This window comes from Aspergillus oryzae, chromosome 3 (genome assembly GCF_000184455.2).
Source record: "Aspergillus oryzae RIB40 DNA, chromosome 3".
Classification (NCBI taxonomy): Eukaryota; Fungi; Ascomycota; class Eurotiomycetes; order Eurotiales; family Aspergillaceae; genus Aspergillus; species Aspergillus oryzae.
Window position 1 is genome coordinate 1,494,339 of NC_036437.1, and position 15,292 is coordinate 1,509,630.

Below are 15,292 nucleotides of genomic sequence, written 5' to 3' on the forward strand. Positions count from 1 at the left end.
CCAAGGTAACCATGAAAGTTGAGACCAAATCGTTAACCAACGATATCACTTCATGATTCCAGAGGTAGGGCTTAGATGTGTGGACCATAGTGGCAAAGAGACTGAAATATCTTTCAACCAGAGCAAAAATGACCCACTCTCGGCATATTGCTAAAAACGGTGCACGCGCCCGGGCATACGATAGTACGAGTATACGAGAATGCGAAAATACGAATCGCCAACGAGATGACCATAGATTCGCGGTGCTTCTTCGAGATTGCCCTCTAAATAAGACTTTCTATCTACACTCGAAGCAAACTCAAGTCCGTTGAAAGTTGACTTCGTTTTGTCCTAAAGAACTGATGTGATGTCTATCAGGAAGCATGACAACCAGCAGCGTGGAACATATTGTATTATAGGGCTTGTTAACAATACTTTGGAAAACAAGAATAGAATAAGAAAGTTGGTTTAGACCCACCTAGTGTTGTTCGTTTTTTCGTCTTTCCACCTAGTTCAGCTGACTGGATGACTAGCTGGCGATCTCGCATCTTTTGTCCGTTAGACTTCAATCTCCACTTTCCTTTGGGTTGCTCGGGGCGATCGGCCTCCCGGGTCGCTCCTGTGGACTGTTAAGAACCAATAACAGGATAATGAGGGTCGAGTTAAAGCCCTTCTAATGCCCTCATTGATTCGTTCATAGTCAAGTAAGGTTTCGTCTTCTGGCTCTTGGTACGGAGTATCTGTACCTACAAACGTGAAAATGTGTTGAGTCTCAGCCCTATCGGGGCCAAAACTATACAATTGCAGTTGGCAGTTATGGAGAACATGATAAATTACGCTCCTTCTCCGCCTTCCAAGATTGAGGAGGTCTTGTCCACGCTCGGAAGCCTCTGGCATGGTGGAACATTGTGGCCGCCATGACAACAACTGTGAGTTAATATACTGTCTGCTTGACCGTGGCATTCGCCACATACAGTGTGCAGAGTGTATAGCACAGACATGGCCGAGCCTCATCGATGTTGGTATAGATTTTGGGCTGTTCGTATATTCGTATATTCGTACATTCGTAGAACTTGTGGGTCGCCCAAGCCCCCAGTGCCGGGAATAAACCATAACCTAAAACCGAGGATCCACCGAACGATACTACAAGAACACGAGAATACGAACGTACGAACGTACGAGCCCCTTATTATTGATGCGGTCGGCAAACATCGTGCCCTATTACATAGCACAAGAAGGATGAATTACGTGGCACCTCCCAATAATGGAAGTTGAATTATTCTCTTGTTGCTTTTTTCTGTGAGCATGCTTAGTCTAGTAGTAATCACCATTTTCTTGGATGCGGCAGAGCATTTCACGGAAAGTAACCGGTTGTGAATCAACTTAAACATAGAACACGACTTCATTCCATTCGGTTTGCTGCTATGACAGCCATCGGCCACTCCATGAGAGTTAAAAGTCGATCATTGTTTAAAGCATTCACAAGCTGAAAGATCTTCTCGATCTCCTTGTAAAAACCCCGATTAATATACCACAAGTCCTCAAAGAGAACGAAGACCAAATAGAAATGAGCCAATATCGTGTACGAGAATCCTTCAGCAATCTCAACTTGATCCCGTGGCCTGAGGGAGGCAATAAAGACGTTCGATACCATTTGAGGCCAGGATAAGACGGCGGCCTCTTCTAGATCGATCTGAAAATCTCGCAATGCAGAGCAATCACGCTTACTTTCTGCAAAGTGAAACACATTAAGAATACGCATATATATCTCCTCTAGCTTATCAATTGTATTGGAATGCTCGTCCTGTTTATCATCTTCTCCGGTCGGAATATCTGGCGAATACTGGATTGAGGTAGGATTGGCCTCGTGTGCTGCAGGGCTGGAAGACAATGTGGTTGCGTAGGTGCGTAGCGTAGAAATTTCTCGAGCGGCGCCGTCCGCAAACATCAACACCATACGGGAACCATTAGTTAAACGTGGGACACGGGCTGTTGAAAGAGTATGTCTCCAATCCTCGTTGGCGTACTCGTAATATAACATGTCTCGCAGTCTGCTGAGCTTGAGGGTAAACCAGTGTTCTTGAACCACACTTGTCAGCCCGCGAACCAAATGGAGCCAGTCAGTAAACGGACTTTCGTCATTGTCTCCGTTCCTCAGTGCCGGTTCCGTCCTACTTAGGTCTCGAATTGATAAAGAGGCAAAGGCAAAGGCGACGATTAAAAGTGAGCCACAGAAGACATATTCTGCAGTAGCAGCAGTCATGTCTGACAGAGCCTCCCTGAATCCTCTGAGTCCCTTTTGGTGATGTTCAATGATGCGATGAAGGTCATGGATCGCTGGATTGTCAATCGAGGAAGGGATTAATTGACTACCGTCTATGCTTGGTGTTCCAGTGCTGGCTATTTCTGATTCATATAGAGCATGTGCCCCAGCGAGTGCGAGGAGTAGATGCATCAGGTATTCCCTTTCTGCCGCCATGTCTGGGATAATTTGCTGCCAAATGAACATTCGTTTCTGATGGAGACTCATCTTTTTCGACGTCTGTAGCATGAATCTGGTCAAGAGGTTCATATCAGACATATTAATTGTTTCGCCATGTAGTGACGGCACTGGGGCCGCTGACAACCCAGGCAGATGGAATTCCAACGGCTGCAAGGGATGCGGTATAGGAACCACCCGTTTAGGTTTTCGTGAGTTCCGAGGGCCCTCCGAGTCTGTCATTCTAGGATCCCTCATGTCAGTGTATCTGTCTGAGAAGGAGCATTGCAGTGGAAAAGCTCGGTTACGCCCTGTCTCAACCAGCTGGGAAGTATGACACATACATAGATGGTGCTGGAGGAGGAAATGAACATGATTCACCGCGAAAGGAGCATGCTCCACAAACAGGCCTAACCTCGTCACACTGCAACAGGTGGTTAATAAAGAATATCCTATATTCCAATGCGATGATTGTCAAACCTTAACCCTCCGTTGCTTGCAGGTGTAGCAGCCCTTGCGGGATTTAAGATGGCGCGCCCTGTGCCTTTTTTCCTGCCGTGCACGCGACGTGGTGCTCTGTGCAGCAGCAGTAGCTGATGGAGATGAAGTATCAGACATACTTCGCTCGGTAGAAGACCGATCCGTTGACCTTTGATCTAATCTAATTCGTAGAGTTTGGGAGACGGGGGATGATGAGCTGCACAAGGTCGGAATTTCTTCGGAGCTTTCTTTCGCAATGCCCCTACGGAGGGCCAAGCGATCCAGAGCTGCACATGCCCTCGTTGGTATCGGCGACGAGAAGAAGAAGAACATCATGATCAACCTCTCCCTGTCAGAACATTTGGGGGCATGTCTACTCAACTGGAGGCTCCTCCTTCCTGGGAGTTGAATGAATTGGGGTTATTCAGCTGCCTGGTAGCTTAAACAAGTATTAGTAAGATAGTATAGACAAGTCAAAACAACAATCTAATGAGGCTTGAAGTGGTTTCAACATGTAGTGAGCATATTTAAGAAGTGTAATCACTAAAGGAGTATCCTCTTAATCAATTAAAAGAGGGTTGACTTGACCTGTGGGGACGAGCTTCCTTAAAGTACATACATAAATGCTCTTTTCAACCAGGGCTCACCTATCTACACGCCTTATAGACACATGGAGACTTTGTGCACACAACTATTCTGACAAGCAGAGCTCGCCTTCAAGTCGGCGGACAGTCTGTATCCGATTGATTGCGGTTGCCGAACAGCGGATGAGATGCGAGTGGCAACATACGAGGATACGAAGATACGAGAGTACGAAGTGGATCTTTAATCAGTAGTGGCCGTAGCCTTTACAATTCATGAACCATATCTATTTCGAAACGGTGCCCCTGGAGCCCTGGTCTGCTATCAATTGAAACTTTTGCTTATACAATCAAACTAAATTTCTTTCTGCTCGCGAACAAGTCAAGCTGGTAAGCTGTACATGCTATATAAATCTACAGCCATCCCGAACAGCAAAGTAAGAAAGTACTCCGGCATTGGTTGACCTCTCTTTGCCACGGGAATACCTAAAGCACCTAGAATGGGGAGCAGTGATGATGCTGCAAGTGCGACGCCAAACGAGGCCACCATGTTCGCCTTCTATCGATATGATCCAAATATGGCCGGCGCCGTGATCTTCACTATCCTGTTCACGATAACGACGGTCTGGCACGCGGTGCAGCTGTTCCGAACTCGAACTTGGTTTTTTATCCCATTCGTCGTGGGCGGCATATGTTAGTAATCACTTTTTTATCAACATTGCCTGTCCAATCTTTTACTTGCGTGGATTGTACTCACTCCAGCAGTTGAAATCATTGGCTACATCGGACGCGCCCTATCGAGTCACGAGAGTCCAAACTGGACTCTTGGTCCCTACTTGATCCAAACCTTGTTCCTCCTTCTTGCACCGGCTCTGCTAGCCGCCTCTGTTTATATGCTCCTCGGGCGCGTCATCTTGATTCTACGAGCAGAGTCCCATGCAATCCTGAGCAAAAAATGGCTGACCAAGATCTTCGTGACGGGAGACGTCCTTTCATTCTTCCTACAAGGAGCCGGTAAGTCAACGTTAGCAGACATTTCCCACTAACTTAGCCTATTCTCAAAATGACTGGCACCAGTACTGACCTCCTTCAGGCGGCGGCATACAGAGTAGCGGCAGTCTAGACAACATGAAGCTAGGCGAAAAGATCATTGTAGTGGGACTCTTCGTCCAGATCTTCTTTTTCGGCTTCTTCATAATCACAGCCGGCAGCTTTGACTTGAAGCTAAGGAAATACCCAATCCCACGATGCCACGATCCGTCGATCCCGTGGAGGAAGCATCTAAATGTCCTATACGCGACCAGCTTCTTGATCATGGTGCGGTCGGTGTTTCGCTTGGTGGAGTATCTTCAGGGCAACAATGGATTTCTTTTGCACCACGAGATCTTCTTATACATCTTTGATGCCGTATTGATCTTCATGGCTATGGCTATTTTTAACATCTTTCATCCTAGTGAGCTGACGCATCTGCTGAGGGAGGCACACGAGTACGAGCTTCAGAGTTCGTATGATAAATATGGGGTGTAAGTTGGTTGCTTGGCGCTTACATTAATGGTTGATTGTTTGACACTGTTCATACTTTTGAGACGTATAGAGATAGAATACCTGCTGTTTGACTAATGTGTAGTAGATGCATATATGTCTGGGTCGGATAAAAATCGGTTGCTTGTGATGTCGATTAGGATTGTGCTATTGTAGCTCGAATAAAAAGTAGTTAACTTGGCAAATGACTTAGGTAGCATTCTAAACGACATAGAGCTTGACAAGTCTTAGATTCCTCCGGTACATTCACTTTATACTAAAGTGGTCGTTACGTATGTTTTTATGCTTGTCCCACATTCATGAGTTCTAGATTTGCGCCCACTTGATGTTCATCTCTGGTTTGTGAATAGAATATGTAGATACAAAGGTTAAGCATCGTATCTACACATAAAAAGCCAAGAGCTGTCACCTGTCAGTATAATTTGAGCTACCCAACAAGCTTTCAACTATAAGTTTATAATCCATGCCGACTACTACTAATCTGGTTAGTCAGAAGCCACCTGCCATGTCCTTTAACGAACCACTGGTAGTAATTGGAATCACGACGGACTGATGAGGCATCCCAAGACAACACCCCTCAAATACTTCCTCTCCGAACCAGCAGTAATCCTTATAATACCCAACATGCCAAACACCCCAATATCTTTCGACGTAAATGGCCTCTACATCCTAGTCTCCGACCTCGGCTCTGATATCCAATTCCACTGGGCATTCTACCTTGTCCAAAGCCGGGGCCAAGGCATCATGTTCCATATGATCAACAGCATCGAGACGGGCAATCGATGGCAATATCAGACGAAGCCTGTTACCGGAATTCCAAACTCACTCAACCTACTGGTCGCCGTGAAGATAGCAGTAATGGACCCAGCATTACATAGTGCCCTTGCAGATCGTCTCGCTGCTGTTCCTGATACCCCACCTATCACTTGTCGCCTGTGGCTCAAGCGAGCATTGCTTGAACTGGATGAGGAGGGGTATATTCAACTCACGGGGAGGGTTGACAATATTGAACAGGAGGCGCTGATTGAAGCAGCGGAGAATCAGCCACAGAGAATACGTACTGGTCTTTGTAGTCGGTATCGTGTGGTATAGCTCTTGGTGTCGCACGGATGAGGTTTCTAGACTATCATGACCTTGATGTGTTTTGTGAGCTGGGAGATCTGCTGAGACACGGCTCACGGCTCTGTGATTGCTTCCCTGGCATGCTCATCTATTTTTGCTTCAAAGGTAGGCTATCATATCAATTGCTTCCATATGTGAGGATATCAATCAAAAGGATGAGGGCTAGATTTACACTTTCCGTGCCGGAATTATGCCTGAGGCCTCCACGTGGTGCAACCTTGAAGTCAAATTGAATTTCATCCCCACAACTTACAACTTCCGATCCATGTAAAGCAACATTAGCAGATAGGACTTTAATGCGCCATGAATCAAAGTATTCCATGTTTTTTCTCCGTGCATTGCCATCGCTGTACCACAGATATGACACTCTATGCGTGCTTCGAGCAATAATCAGCTGTGAAAGACCCTGCAGCCAGGAATGAGATTTCAACATGAATGAAAGATCTGGCGATGGAAATGGCCCAAAAGTGCCAAGAGGTCCGGCGAAAGTCTCCATATGGGAGAAGCTTCAAGACCAAATAAATCCGAGGCCTCCGGACGATGACGAGCCGCAGGACTGGTGGTTCGCCTCGACCGCCATCCCCTTGATAGCGGCCACCACCAGTCCCTTTGCAAACGTGATGTCGGTGGTCGCGCTGGCTATGTCCTGGAAGAGTGAAATCCATCCTGAACAACAGGATCCGGAGGGGAACCCGGTGCAGGTGTTGCTGGCTGACCCTAGATGGTATAATCCGGTCTTGACTGGTGATTTGGTCCATACTAACTATGTCAGGTGCATTGGTCTGAACGCTACCTCTCTTGCATTTGGGGTGCTGGGGAATCTCTTTCTTTTGTTCAACTTCACCCGGACTATCCGGTATATTATCGCTCTGCCTGCTTCTATTATTCTTTGGCTCTTAGCGACCGCCATTGTAAGTACTAAGACAATAACCCCACCGACTATGGCTAATGCACACAGTTGGTCGGAATCACCAGCTCAGTACACATCTATGCCAGCCCGATACCTCCAAACCAGACCTACTCGCAGGCATACTGGTATGCGGTAATCGCGGCGATCCACTATTTCATCCTCACCTCTATCCTCATGATTAACATGCTTGGATACTTTCTTGGACACTATCCTCAATATTTTGCCTTGACAGATGGTCAACGAACCTTGATTCTCCAGACGACCGCTTTTGGGATCTGGCTTATAGTAGGCGCTGCTGTCTTCCAGAAGGTCATTGGGATATCGATCGCAGAAGCACTGTATTTCTGCGATATCACAATTCTAACGCTTGGCTTCGGCGATGTCACCCCAAAGACACCAGTTGGGAGAGGACTTGTCTTCCCATACGCCGTGATTGGGATAATCATCTTGGGTCTAGTAGTTGGAAGTATTAACAAGATAATCAGAGACCTCCAAGACACAAACGTTGTCCAAAAGCACACCGAACGACGACGAGAAGCGACAATTTCACGATCCCTCATGGAGGAAGACCTCCAACAGCGCCTGAGACTAACCCCCAACACATCCAAAATAGCATATCGACCCAAACACACCCGGAAAACACCCATCATAAGTAAAGTGACAGCCATCTACCGCGACGCGATCGGCCGACCAAAGGACATCGTCATGAAAGAAGAAAAAGACAGATTCGACGCCATGCGCGCCATCCAATACGAAAGCGTTATCTTCCGTCGCTGGTACCGGCTCATACTCAGTCTCATTGCCTTTGGGATCCTGTGGACCTGTGGCGCTGTGGTATTCTGGGCTTTGGAGGAGCAGTTCACGTACTTCCAGGCTTTGTATTTTGCGTTCTGCTCCCTTTTGACTATTGGTTACGGGGATATTACGCCCACCACTAACGCGGCGAAGCCTTTCTTCGTCGTGTGGTCGCTCATCGCTATCCCGACTATGACTTCGCTCATCTCCGAGATGAGCAATACCATCGTCGCGGTGTTTAAGCACGCCACTAGTCACGTCGCAGATTATACCGTCCTCCCACGAACGGGGAAATACAAGTCCTTTATCACCAAGTTTCCGCCAATCCAGAACTATCTCGAAAAACGCGAGCAAAACAAACGAGTCAACCGGGGCTTTCAAATCGGCCCAGACGACATAGAAGGGACACAAACCGGCGAGTCCTCAGGCGGCGCAAGAAACAAACAATCAATCGAGAAAGAAGGAGACAAAGAACCGTCAGACTTCGACCTAGCCCAGCGTCTCGCGTTTGCTATACGTCGGACGACCCGGGATGCCGTCAATGGACATCCGAAGCGCTACAACTACGACGAATGGGTGGAGTTTACCCGGATGATTCGATTCACGGATCCGAATGCGGGGGATACGGTGTTGTATGAGGATGAATATGGGATTCTGAATTGGGATTGGATGGGTGAGAATAGTCCCATGTTGGCTTCGCAGACAGAACCGGAATGGGTTCTTGATCGGCTTTGTGAGAGTATGATCCGGTTTATCTCTACGCAGGCGCAGAAGAGACGGTCGGACGGTGTAGGGGATATAGACGAGGATGAGCCGACGTTGAGGAAGGAGAAGGATATTTAAGCTATATAAATAGAACAATTTGATATCGCATCCGAGATACCACGAGTATAAACCCATCACTCAAAGAGTCCCATAAAAAAGAACAACCCACCTCACAACCAAGGATATGTAATCCAGCCACCACCCTCTAGCCCAAATCCCCCAAACCAATGAAAGAGCAAGTAAGCCTCTTGCATCATCAGCATGCTTCCTGACGACAAGATAACAAAGACACCTTAATGCACTTAAGCAACAACCCTAACCGAAACTCTAAAGTATGTTAAATACCATACTAAATACCCTACATCAGAACCTGATCAGAATCATAAACAACAGCTATAGATCTCTTCTTCTCCCCCGCATAACTCTCCATAGAATAGAATAGAATAGAGTCTGCATAGATACTTGGCGCGGCTAATTCCGACGGATTTGTAATCAAGGCCCCAATCTTAGGAAGCAAAGTTAAGCTAAGCCATTTCGGCTAGGACGAACTTGTCGGCAACCGACTCCGCGGATAGAATTATAAATACAGTATACGTACCCTCATGTAAACAATATATCGACAATCAGATCTCTTTCTATACATACCAGACCAGACCAGACCAGACCGGGTCAAACACAAGAAAGCAAGGTAGTCAAGATGTCTCACTTCGGAACGGTTTATACTTATCCTAATAACCCGAGGGTTATGAAGGTATGTTGCATATCCATATTATTTAAATTCTAATATCAATCTTACCCCTCCAATATACCCCTCACCGCCATACATCCATACATCCAAACCAATTGAAGACATCACCAACAAACCCAACAAACTCCACCCAAACAATCAAAACAAAACTAACAAAGAAACAGATCCAAGCCGCCGGCAACCTCAACTCCCTCTCAATAACCACCTCCCCCGATTTCCAAATGGGCGTCACAAACCGCAGTCCCGAATACCTCTCCAAATTCCCCATGGGCAAAGCCCCCGCATTCGAAGGCGCGGACGGAACCCTTCTCTTCGAATCCGACGCAATCGCCCAATACGTCGCCGAGAGTGGTCCGGCCAAGGACCAGCTCCTTGGTGTCTCTGCGGCGGAGCGCGCGCACATCCGCCAGTGGATTTGCTTCGCCGAGGGGGATGCTATGGGGGCTGTGGTGCCGTTTGCGATCTGGCAAATGGGGTTGAGGAAGTATACGGCGGAGGAGTTGGAGGAGCATTTGGCCAAGGCGGAGAGGGCGTTGGGGGCTGTTGAGGCGCATTTGAAGACGGGTGGGGGGAGGAAGTGGTTGGCGACGGAGGAGAAGTTGAGTTTGGCGGATATTAGTCTGGTGGCGGCGTTGAATTGGGGGTTTGCGACTGTTTTGGATGCGGAGTTGAGGGCGAAGTATCCGAATGTTGTGGCCTGGTATGAGAGGACGATTGAGAGTGAGGGGGTCAAGCAGGCGTTTGGGGAGAAGAAGTTTGTTGAGAAGAGGCCTGCTTTCCAGTGATCTTTCTTTTACTATGTTTAGTGAGATTGGGCTGGACGCGCAGTCTGGATTATGAGGAATGAATATGAAAAGTATAAGAATAGTTCGAATATAGTGTAACACTGCTCTCGATCACACCGCATGGAGATATCTTTAACAATAAGAATCATACTAATAATGACACTTCATGACTTTCATATTAGGGCAAGCGATGCCCAGTAAACTGTACACTTACATCGCCAATCAAAGACGTGCCATGACACCTCCCTCCTTGCCCAACGACCTGGCAATGTTCTGACTGGCCCAATCGGCGATCGCCATGTTGGTGACCATGGGATTGACGCCACTGGCGCTGGGGAATACTGATGCGTCGACCACATACAATCCGCGCGTACCCCAGACCTGGCAATCAGGGTCCACCACGCTGGTCCGCGGGGAGCTGCCCATGCGACAGGTACCCATCTGGTGCGCCGCCGCAAATGTAGTCTTCTCAGGGTCGAGCGTCTTGCTCCGGGCCTCCGCAATCCACGCCTGAAGGGCAGCATTGTTCGTGCCCTCGGCCGACGCAGCGTCCGATGCATCCTCGGGCCGGATGAAAGGCGGGATTTCGCGGCTCGAGGTGTGGAACTCCTTGGCCCCGGAGATGTACGCCATCTTCGCAGTGGCTACAAGTGCCTCGAGAATATGCTTGCGGTCGAAGGCAGAAACCGTATAGTCAACCCGGGGTCGTCCATCGACCGGGTCCGGGTATACACGGCCGCTGTCCCGATCCTTCGTAAGGGTGATGAAGCCGGCCATGTGGGGCAGCTTAGCCACAAATCGCTTCCACTCCAGCCCGTCCCGCCAGGGAAAGGCCGGAAGGAATGCTGGGGGCAACATCGTGAGACATTCGATCTTGACGCCGTGGCCTTGTTTGTCGAGGTTCTCAAATTCATTGACAACGGCTGTCAGGGCGGCCCCTTCCCACGGACGAGTCTGCTCGTCAAACACGGCTCCCGAGATAACGACTAGAAATGCAATCAGAATGCTACCTACAAAGCGATAGAGGAAGCGTACCTGGATGTAGGTGAAGGTTTCGACCAATCTGTGGATTCTTGAGGCCACTGCGCAACAGCAGGAGGGGGCTTTGCAGCGTGCCACAAGAGACGACAACCCGCTTGGCTTTGATGATCAGCTTGCGCTTCACGGCGCCCACTCCGGAGACACCGAGGTATGCGTCCCGCGAGGTCCATGTACCCTCCACACCCGAAGCCACCCTGCCGCCCTTGGTCTCAGTGAACAGGACTTTCTCTGCACGGAAGCCTTCCACGAAGGTGGCTCCAGCATGGGCAGCATCCACCAGGAACGATTCCGTGGGGCCCTTCTTGCCCGCCGAATGGCACCCCATCGTGCAATGGCCACAATAATGCTCAGTGCCGCCGGTGTTTTGCGGTACTGGGTTCGCTGCATAGCCTAGTTTGTGCGCTCCTTCCAGCAGAACACGGTTCTGCTTGTTGTGAGTCGTATGATCAGCGCTGACACCCATCCGCTCACACACGCGATCCAGAGAATTTTGGAACTCTAGCGATGTGAAAAATGGCAAACCGCCTTTCGCCCATTCCTCACGAACATAGTTCTGTGTCTGAAGCGCCGCTGACCAGTTGATTGTGCCACCACCTCCCCAGGTTGCACCGGCGAAGATCCCGATTGAACCATCATTGGTTGAGACAGCACCCCCACCCTCAAACATACTCACCGATCCTTCACTAAAATTCATCGGGAAGTACTTTGTTGAGTATTGGTAGGCTTTTTCGACCACCACAACCTTATAACCTGCTTCGGCAAGGTTCTTGGCAGTTACGCTACCTCCACAGCCGCTTCCGACAATGACTACGTCTGTCTCGATTGTCTCGGGTCCATCCCCCGACGGGAATTGCAGAAATTCGTACTCGAAGCCATCGGCGGGACTTCCGTGCACTGGGACACGGGGGAATCCAATTGTCGGGCAGAGCGTCGGGCTATAAGTAAGCCATGTCCTCTTGCAAATGGCTGAAAGTGCTCGGTAGATGACGCGCAGAGGCTTTAGCCTCGATGTTTCCCAGCTGCAAAATATTCTCTCCCGGACATGGAACGGCTGGTCCTGTATAGGGGTAGTTGATCCCGTCAAAATCAATGAACCAGCTTTCGAGCTAGAGTAATGTCAACTACATTATCCCTCGGAGCCTGATACCCAGTAATACATACTTTAGAGTATTCAATATGAAGCCAAGGCCATTCCTGCCTTCCTCATGGACATACTCGGAGATAAGGCGCTGTAGCCCCGGCCGGAAACGAGGATTCGACGAGGCATTTTCTTCCAGGTATTGTGTTGCCAGGGAAGTTGCATCGGAGCCGGGAATGCTAGCAGTTAATGATGAGAGGCTGGCATCGAACTGAGCCTGCGGAATCACTTTGGTAGTAAACGATTTAGGAGCGTTCGGGCCACGAATCGATGGGATAACCGTATCCGCGATTGACATCAGAGTGGCCCATTGAAGTTCGGAGAAGATTTCCTTGGTAGGCACGGGAGGAATGGGAACCTCCAGGGGAGTGTAAGCCACGGCTTGTTCGGCCATTGTGGACGTTGACCGACAAGATAAAAATGGGTTACAATGTATGTAGGAATAGTGGACAGGAAGGGCTATATGACGCTGGTGGAAAAATCAAGGGGGTGACAAGGGAACCGGAGGTGTGGGTAACAGAATTATAGAACAAAGACTGACAGGTCCGCGTCACTGCGCCTTCCGTGCCATAAGATTCACCCAGAAGAGTAGTGCTTGCGAAGGCCCCCGGCGGGGCCCCAAGTGGATTTTAGTCTCGGCGACGGGAACACCCAATTTTGAAGACACCCAATTGCTCTCCACGATCTGAGCCTCTACCCCGGACCATGACAGTGCCTGCCAATGCATCGTGCAGGATCCAACGGAGAATTCAGGGAGGAACCGAGGCTATCGCGGGCAGGCCTGTCGGGCCATGTGGGGTCAGACGTTCACCATGGTTGGAGGAGGATTCCATCAGCTTATCATTGCGAGGATCATTGTAAGAGCTAAACTCGAGTTGTCTCAGCGGTGCGGGGGAAAAGAGCCGAGACTCCTGTTGCCGTTCCATGTGAATTTCATGGATAGGATGAACCAAACTTCAGCCGATGGACCGTCCGATCCCTGGGCTACAGAATGATCTTCACTAGATCATCCGACTCCATCCGCCACCAATGGAAACGCTTCAAGGTGGCCTGATTGTCATCCCGTCAGCACTCTCGTTGGACACCTTATGGGGAATAGTTGTGCAGTCACAGAAGTGTCCAAGAAGTTTGGTCCCATTCAGGGATCAGGCATGCATCCCATCTTATCCTCATTGGGTATCTGTGGCGCCTTAGGCACAAAGAGTTATACCAACCGTGGATTAGTGTCATCTGGGCCACACGTGCAGCCCCTTTCGGGAAATTTAAGTTATATTAACTCGCAAGCACTACCAACTTAATCTCTTGATTTGTAGACCGACGGTTGAAGTCGCAAGCTCTCCGGCGGGCTGATGAGGAAGAGCTGTTGTGTTTCTCGTCACCCCATAGCTATAAACTTTGTCGACTGGTTTATACGTGGCAGCGCGGGGTTAGTTCACGTACTGCTCCGTGTTCCAAGTTCTTTGTGCCTAAATTTACAGCACGTGAGCAACTAGCTTAACAATTCACTACAAGTAACAGATGTTTGATCCTTATACATGAGTCACTAAAATAGGGCATGGTAAGTAGACTGCTATGCTGCCTTGATATCTTTTGGAATTTCAATTCCACTACATGTATTACTCTGTGTAGAAATACCTACGCCAGAGCTGTACGCATTCTGTCACAAAAAGAAAAAAAAAAAAAAAAAAAAAAAAAAAAAAAAAAAAAAAACATTCCATGACATGTTCAATTTTCCACAAAGTCTCATCATCTCATGTACGTCGCTGAATTTAGACCTCCAGAGAAGCACCTATCAACACATAAAATATTCCGGCAATATCTTCAAATATGTCTTCACATCAAGTAGAATATTCAAACAGCTACTCAACATCCAACCCACCGAACACTAGCGACTCACAAGAGCCATCTGCACATGACACGTCTCCCACCGGTTCATGTTGCTCAATCCTTGAATCCAACATCGTAAATTCTGAGCCGCCTTGAGAACCAGAGTTGTACTGATCAGCTGGACTGTGCTGCTGACTACATGCAACTTGCACAGCTCTTTCGCACGGGACAAATCGAACGTGAGTTCCTCCAGGCCATGGTCTTTTGGTATATTTCGACAGGCCATTCTCCAGTTCTCCATGAGTGCCCGCAGGTCAACGCTCTTGAATTTCCCGTCCAAGGCCTCCCTGAAAGTCACCTTATCCCTTGCAATGTGCTGTAGGAGGTCGAATCTTAGCTTTTTCATGCCTTGGCATATGGCCACGCTGGCAGGGTCAGGGTCTTCGAGGAGCTTGTGCAAGTCGAGTGGGTTCTGGAAGACGAAGCAGTAGCCTGAGGGCTTGTTGAGGACCTTGTCGATGGGAATAGGTGTGCGTTCTGTTTTGGTGCGGTAGAGACGCTCGAAACTGACTGTGCCATTGTTGGCAACGGTTGTTAGAACATCTATTGTACGCATCTTGATGGTGATTTCTTTTATGTGGGGTAGGAGGGAAAGGACAGAATGATGCTGAGATGCTCAGTTTGGAGATAATAGCTAGTTATGTAGATTCATGAATGAGGTAGACCTTCCTGGAAGTTTGAGGTCGAAATTGAGAAGGAAAGATACATTGCTCCTATATTGGTCTATGTCTGGCTTATATATGCATAACTACGTGCCTCTGTTCCGCCTCTATGTAGTGCGCCACTGTAACGTGTACATGTGGAATACTGTGAATTACTTCACTGAACTTGATTGCGTTGCTAATTATATAATGTCTGTCTTCTTGGGGTTACAAACAAGAGCCATTCTAAACAGAGGAGTTCAGGACTTTGCCACTTAATTCGAGACTTATCACCATTACCACACCCATGTATTGGTGAGAATATGTTAGTCTACATTCCCTAGTCTCACGACTATAGTTAGAACATTTCCTCTAGAAGCTCCCACATGAAATGATAAG

The 15,292-nt window shown here is 48.4% G+C and overlaps 7 protein-coding genes across 7 annotated transcripts; 4 read left to right on the forward strand and 3 right to left on the reverse strand.

The window, feature by feature from the left end:
* Window positions 1-1,381: 1,381 nt before the first annotated feature.
* On the reverse strand, window positions 1,382-2,560 carry AO090023000566 (uncharacterized protein; the record flags this gene model as incomplete). Its single annotated transcript, XM_001821049.3, has 1 exon — window positions 1,382-2,560. The coding sequence occupies one exon, from the start codon at window positions 2,558-2,560 to the stop codon at window positions 1,382-1,384; it is 1,179 nt and encodes a 392-aa protein (XP_001821101.3).
* A 1,459-nt stretch (window positions 2,561-4,019) lies between these two features.
* On the forward strand, window positions 4,020-5,046 carry AO090023000567 (RTA1 domain-containing protein; the record flags this gene model as incomplete). The annotated part of the gene is made up of 3 exons (XM_001821050.1): window positions 4,020-4,212; window positions 4,285-4,533; window positions 4,613-5,046. 3 exons carry the CDS (start codon window positions 4,020-4,022, stop codon window positions 5,044-5,046), a joined length of 876 nt encoding a protein of 291 aa, XP_001821102.1.
* A 340-nt stretch (window positions 5,047-5,386) lies between these two features.
* On the forward strand, window positions 5,387-6,153 carry AO090023000568 (uncharacterized protein; the record flags this gene model as incomplete). Its single annotated transcript, XM_023235661.1, has 2 exons — window positions 5,387-5,399; window positions 5,735-6,153. 2 exons carry the CDS (start codon window positions 5,387-5,389, stop codon window positions 6,151-6,153), a joined length of 432 nt encoding a protein of 143 aa, XP_023090664.1.
* A 461-nt stretch (window positions 6,154-6,614) lies between these two features.
* Window positions 6,615-8,731, forward strand: AO090023000569 (potassium channel family protein; the record flags this gene model as incomplete). The annotated part of the gene is made up of 3 exons (XM_001821052.1): window positions 6,615-6,907; window positions 6,956-7,094; window positions 7,142-8,731. 3 exons carry the CDS (start codon window positions 6,615-6,617, stop codon window positions 8,729-8,731), a joined length of 2,022 nt encoding a protein of 673 aa, XP_001821104.1.
* Window positions 8,732-9,350: 619 nt separating this feature from the next.
* Window positions 9,351-10,186, forward strand: AO090023000570 (glutathione S-transferase family protein; the record flags this gene model as incomplete). Its single annotated transcript, XM_001821053.3, has 2 exons — window positions 9,351-9,404; window positions 9,566-10,186. 2 exons carry the CDS (start codon window positions 9,351-9,353, stop codon window positions 10,184-10,186), a joined length of 675 nt encoding a protein of 224 aa, XP_001821105.1.
* A 222-nt stretch (window positions 10,187-10,408) lies between these two features.
* On the reverse strand, window positions 10,409-12,759 carry AO090023000571 (uncharacterized protein; the record flags this gene model as incomplete). The annotated part of the gene is made up of 3 exons (XM_001821054.1): window positions 10,409-11,172; window positions 11,222-12,333; window positions 12,389-12,759. The coding sequence occupies 3 exons, from the start codon at window positions 12,757-12,759 to the stop codon at window positions 10,409-10,411; spliced, it is 2,247 nt and encodes a 748-aa protein (XP_001821106.1).
* A 1,176-nt stretch (window positions 12,760-13,935) lies between these two features.
* Window positions 13,936-14,808, reverse strand: AO090023000572 (uncharacterized protein; the record flags this gene model as incomplete). The annotated part of the gene is made up of 3 exons (XM_023235663.1): window positions 13,936-14,022; window positions 14,077-14,154; window positions 14,263-14,808. The coding sequence occupies 3 exons, from the start codon at window positions 14,806-14,808 to the stop codon at window positions 13,936-13,938; spliced, it is 711 nt and encodes a 236-aa protein (XP_023090665.1).
* Between the last annotated feature and the right edge of the window lie 484 nt (window positions 14,809-15,292).